Source organism: Pinus tabuliformis, chromosome 1_1 (assembly GCF_031772625.1).
Source record: "Pinus tabuliformis cultivar Carrire ecotype Pingquan chromosome 1_1, CPIR1, whole genome shotgun sequence".
Taxonomy (NCBI): Eukaryota; Viridiplantae; Streptophyta; class Pinopsida; order Pinales; family Pinaceae; genus Pinus; species Pinus tabuliformis.
In genome coordinates this window covers 519,878,997-519,884,996 of record NC_142297.1, presented here as the reverse complement: position 1 = coordinate 519,884,996, position 6,000 = coordinate 519,878,997, and the positions used below count along the sequence as shown (strand labels likewise).

Here is a 6,000-nt window from a genome sequence, read left to right as displayed (position 1 = left end):
GAAGGAAACCCCTCGCTATATATGAGGGAATTGTATTGCGTCTATGTAGATCTGTATTCTGAGCGAGAAGAGAGAGGAGATTGAGCAAGAGAGAAGAGGGAATTACAACAGATCTATTGTAGGTTGTATCTCTTCAGTTTGTTGGATAATATAAAAGGAAGGACTGGTTGTTTCTCCATGGACGTAGCCCAAATTGGGTGAACCACGTATATCTGTGTTTCTCTTGTTTTATGTGTTTTCTGTGTGTATATTTATGCAATATTTTATGTGTTCCATTGCTCTGTAAAATATAATTTTCTAACTGATTATTATTACGCTGACATGGATTTCAGGTGGGATCCAAATCTACCTCTGCCACCAGGAGAACAGTGGACCGATGCAGGTAAAAACTTGTTTTTTAGATTTTTTCAAGTTTTATGATTTTTTGTAAAAGTGTAAATTGAGACTAAACTTGTGATAAATGTGCATTTGTGGGACCAGAGAGAGCACCAGGCATGTTGTCAATAGCAAGGCGAGTTGCACATCAAATAGTGGGCACCGACTATGAAGAAGGGTTAGACCCCTTAGCTGAGATGGAGTGCAATATGGAGGCAATAACTCGAGGAGTCGAAGGGTATGTCACTATTGATGATGTTCCACTACGTTGGCAGAGACACACAGTGGGAGTCTCTGTGAGACTGTGTCAGCTGTTAGGCCAAGTGATCAGAGCAGTCTCGTGCTATCATGAGCACTGTGCACGCTGATAGTCTATCTAGCTCTTTTACACATTTTGTAGGCTTTGAAAGCCAAGTGTCCCAAAACACTTTATTTTTTGATATCTTTTTGTGAATAGTCTGATAGACACGATATATATATATATATATATATATATATATATATATATATATATATATATATATATGCATGTTTTATTTCCTACTTGTGTGTCCATAATATGATCAGTTTTATAAATGATGCAAATGCCTATCAAGAACAAAATTTGCTAATGCATCTATTAATGTATTTAAATTACATGGAATATGTTGATACGTGACGAAATCAAAATTTCTTTCCAGCAATCTAACACGTAGATACATACACAATATTTATGGATTTCTTACTGACTAATGATTGTTTAACTGTAACACAACAAGCTGTGAATCCAACTTGACAACGAAATACCTAAGGCCTAGAGCAACTTCTTCTAACAAGAGTTCAATAACTGCACTGTATTCAACAATATTATTGGTTGTTCGACCAAGGTAGATACCTTGTAAGTTAATCAGATCGCCATTAGGTTCATAGACTACCCATGCTGTGGAAGAAAGGTTCCATGTGCTACGACAAGCATCATCAGCAAAACCAACATAATGGCTTGACGACATCTGCAAACTGAGTGGAACACAGGATAAGAAAAAAAACATCTCTACAAAGAAAACAAACACGCAAAAACTAAAAAATGCACACGAATGAATTAACACACTAATGTAAAAAATTCATTACACAAATTTCACACATAATACTTCTTTAGATACAACTCATTATGGGGTTGGGAAAGTGCATTTCCCCCATAGTCACATAGCTCATAGGCACCTTTTTGTAAGACACGCTTGACAATGTAGGGCCCATGCCACATGGGTTCGAACCTTCCTGCTCCCAATTTATCATTGGTTTGATCGTAAAGAAGGACCAAGTCGTCTTCAGCAAAAGTGCGGGAAGAAACAGTTTGGTCAAAATGAGCTTTGACCCATTTCTTTAGAGCTTCGATGACCATCGTAGCAATGCGGCGAGTCTTGTCAAGCCTCTGAAGGTAAAGTAGTCGTTCTTCTTCAGGTGAGGTATCCAGAAGAAGTTTGATAGGTAGTTTGAGCGAGGGGATTTCACATTCGATTGGAAGAGTTGCCTCTAAACCATATACCAGTTGGAATGGAGTGAATCCAGCGGCCATCTTAGCTAAAGTTTTGTAAGCCCAAAGAGATGATAATAGCATCAAATTCCAATCCTTTTTGTGATTCCCAACAGTACATTGAAGCTTCATAATCAAAACTTTAATAACTGTCTCAACTTGGCCATTGGCTTGTGGAAAATAAGGAGTTGAGTTATCATGACGGAGGCCCAACTGAGCAGTCAACTCTGCCATCATGTGCTGACAAAAACGTGATCCATGGTTAGTCACAATGGATTGAGGAACACCAAAATGTGCTATGATGTGGTTAAAAAGGAACTAAGTAGCAGTAATACCATCAACATTGAATGTAGGCATTGCCTCAGCCCATTTAGTAAAATAGTCAACGATGACAATATTAAAACCATGCCCCTTGGCTGAGCAAGGGTTACATGTCATGAAATCAATGCCGCATTTAGAAAATGGGCCAACGATAATTACTTGGTGTAAGGGTGTAGTTGGCGCGCGCTACTTGTGATTGAAAATTTGGCATTTGTGGCATTTTTGAATAGCTAGAATGCAATCTTTAAAGATAGAAGGCCATAAATAACTGACACAGAGGATTTTCTAAGCAGTGGCATATCTGGACATATGACCACCATAGGCACCATAGTGGAAATCATTTAAGACCCGCTCAGCCTCTTCTAGGGTGAGACACCTACGAAGAACAGAGTCCACACTGACCTGATACAATGTATCACCAAGGATCTGATAGGGTTGGGACTGATGCTGGATGTGACGTCAGTCAGATCGAGACAACTCAAATCGAAAGGTTTGGGTTTGAAGATAAACGATAATATCTCCATACCATGGGTCGAGAGCACTGATCAGAAAAAAAGTTTCATCGAGAATCTTCTTACTAAAATCAGTTAAAGTGATTGCAGACGGAAGAGCACATATCAACTCAGAAAAAATGAACGATTTCTTTAATTGGGCAGCAGTAAATTCCAAATCAAACTCCTACGGGATAATGATCCATTTAGAGTGTTTGACCCCTAATAACTGACAAGTCAATATATAGGTCATGGGGTTGTAATCAGAAATCACTGTGGTTTTCCGTAAAAGGATATAGTGTCAAAATATTTGGACGACATGGACTTCCACCAAGGCCAACTTCTTGACATGAGAATATTGAGACTCGATATCGAGAAGATTCTGACTTAAATAATAAACCATGTTCTCATTGCCATCGTCATCGTCTTCAACTAACACCATAGCAAAAGTAGTACCAGTTGCCGCCAAATATAGGAAGTAATCACGTCGATAATCGGGGGGATGCAGTAATGGAGCACTGATGAGCATGTATTTTAAAGCATCGAAGGATTTCTGGGCAACTTCATCCCAAATAAAAAGGATCCCCTTCTTAAGTAAGCGAGTAAAACCCTTAGCAAGTTTAGTGTAATTAGGGACAAATCGATGAAGAAAATTAGCCTTTCCCTACAAGCTTTGCAATCACAGTAATGACGTAGGGGGGAGTAAATTGACAATGGCCTCAACTTTCAAAGGATCGATTCAGATACCTTCGTGGGACACCACAAGACCTAAGAGTCGACTAGACTCAACGCAAAGCACACACTTGAGTGGATTAAGATGGATATTATAATGTCAACATTGTAAAAAGATGGATCTTAAGTGATCCGGATGGTCACGATGCTTAGGAGAATGAGCTGGTAAGTTGTCAAGGTAAGGTTAAAAAATGTGCTGAATGTCATGAAATGCATAAGAAATTTCCGTTTGGAAGGTAGCGCCAGAATTCTTTAAACCGAAAGGAAGCTTTTTGTAAGAGAAAGTACCCCAAGGAAAGATAAAGTCGTCTTATGTTGATTAGAAGGTGGAATTTTAATTTGGTTATAGCTAGAAAAACCATCCATGAACGAGAAAATCTCACTCCCAGTGCATTCGTTGATGATTTGATCGATAAAAGGAGTGGGATAATTTTCTTTGGGACATGTGCGATTGATATCGTGGTAATCAACAAAGACACGAATCGTGCCCTGCTTTTTGGCAACAAGGATGATGCTGGACACCCAATCTGTCAATGGAATAGGATAAATAAAACTCGCTTTTAAAAGCTTCTCCACTTCTACTTTGATAACAACAACCTTTCGAGGGTGCATAGGGCGAAGCTGTTGTCAAATAGACTTAGCATTACGATAAGTCAAAATATCGTGCACCACTATTGTTGGATCAATACCAGGAATTTCCTCATATGAACATGTGAAGACGTCTCAAAAATATTTAAAAAATTGAGTGTAAATCCTGATCTCATCTCGAGAACATGAAACCCCAATATCAATGTCCTCGACATCATAGGTTTAATGGAAATGTCAAGATGCATAGTAGAAGTGATGTTCCCCATATTACCCTCTGACAATACTTCATTCACCAGGACAGGTGTTTGAAGTGGAGGCATGGGACAATGAGAAAAGCACACTTCCAAATGGAAAGGCATCTCATCGAGGCTGGGAAGAAATGATGAATGATGAAGTAGACCGTTCCATGGATTTTCATCCAGAGACATGACCTGAACGATACTCTCATCTGTATGGGATGTCTCGTTCAAAGGATGTAAATAATTCCAAGAACCAAGCCAAGGAGATGGCGCATAAGTGTCCAAGTTTATACTGAAAACAATATGACTTTCTGAAGCAGTAGTCGAAGCCAAGACAATTTCTTGATAATTTTGCTCCAATGGATTTAAAGGCATATCATCTCCAAATGAATCAATTTGATGCAGGGTAGGGATAATCCAAGGATCCGTAGAGACCAAGTTCATATTGATTGAATTAACATGTGGAGGTGGGAGAGTAAAAGTACCCATTAAAGTAGAGCCTTTGAAGAGACCTTCCCCTACACTCTCATAAGGAATTTCAGAGTTTCCCACGTAAGGGATATTGTCATTCAATGAACCAGAAGAGAAGAAAGACAGTTGATCGAAAATGACAATTTTTCCTTCGTGAGGAAAACGAAGCACCTAGAACAAAGAATAAACCACACAAAACATATCGTGGGTCTAGCTTCACCTGAGAATAAGGTTGTAGTTGAGATTCACATCTACAACTTCTACTTCTAATTCAACAGTATTTCCTTCCAATGTAATCAGCAAGTTCGTGAGAATACCGTATGGACCTAAACCTCTACCATCAAAAGCTTCCAAGGTGTTCAGGGCTTGGTTAAGAGTAGGAGAGCCAATGGCCTTCCAACATGAAACATACATGATGCAAGTAGAAGCACCTTCATCAATAACAGTGCGATGGGTCGTCTTTCCTTTAATAAGAACTTGTATTAGAAAAGCAATCTGATGAGGAAGACAAGGCACATGGTTTTCAAGATCAAAAGTAATCAGACTTGAATCAGAAGGATCAATAACACCTATAGCAGACAACAGTGTCTTTTTCTGCGTTGGAAAGGATTGAAGAACCTCCAAAGTAGACATCACTGAAGGTTCCTAAGCTAAATCCTCAATAATATTGTAATGTTGCGTAGCTCTAGCATTTGGATTAAGAGATAATTTCTAGAGAACAACTTTGGGAGGTGGTAGGATTATGGAATCACTATTAGGGTGCTCAATATGGAGTGGAAGAGAAATGGACGTAGTAGAAGTAGAAGGAATATCAATGACTTCTTTCTCCACCATCAGCTTATGCGTGGCTTGATAGGCCTTTGTTTGAGTAGCAATCGAGATAGGTGATGAACCTTGCATCATGAAAACCTGGGAACCTCAGGAAGCAGAGGATTATGGTTTGTCTACCAACTGCGTCAACTGAGATGTAAAAGGTTCTTTTAAGATAGCCAAAGTCCCTTTCAGCAAGTGATTAACTTCAGAACATCGGGGACAACCCTTGTTGTAGCAGTCTTCCTCACAAATGAGGCAAGGATATTTCGGCTTTCTTTTAGAAGCATCATTAGTAGATGATTTAGGATCATCCTATTTTAGGGCATCGGCTTTGGCTTTACCTTTTCCCTTTTTCTTAACTTTAGAGGCATTATCTGCTATGTTAGACTGAATAACATGTACCTCAAAGGTTTTACTAGGACTCGATGAATTCTTCGAAGGATTATTACAACTAGTGTTT

General features: G+C 39.0%; 1 protein-coding gene across 1 annotated transcript; it reads right to left on the bottom strand.

Annotated features, from left to right (window-relative positions):
• Nucleotides 1–1,103: 1,103 nt before the first annotated feature.
• Nucleotides 1,104–2,119, bottom strand: LOC149214072 (uncharacterized). Its single transcript, XM_089389291.1, has 2 exons — nucleotides 1,626–2,119; nucleotides 1,104–1,206 (listed from the first exon to the last, which is right to left on the bottom strand). The coding sequence occupies exons 1-2, from the start codon at nucleotides 2,117–2,119 to the stop codon at nucleotides 1,104–1,106; spliced, it is 597 nt and encodes a 198-aa protein (XP_089245417.1).
• Between the last annotated feature and the right edge of the window lie 3,881 nt (nucleotides 2,120–6,000).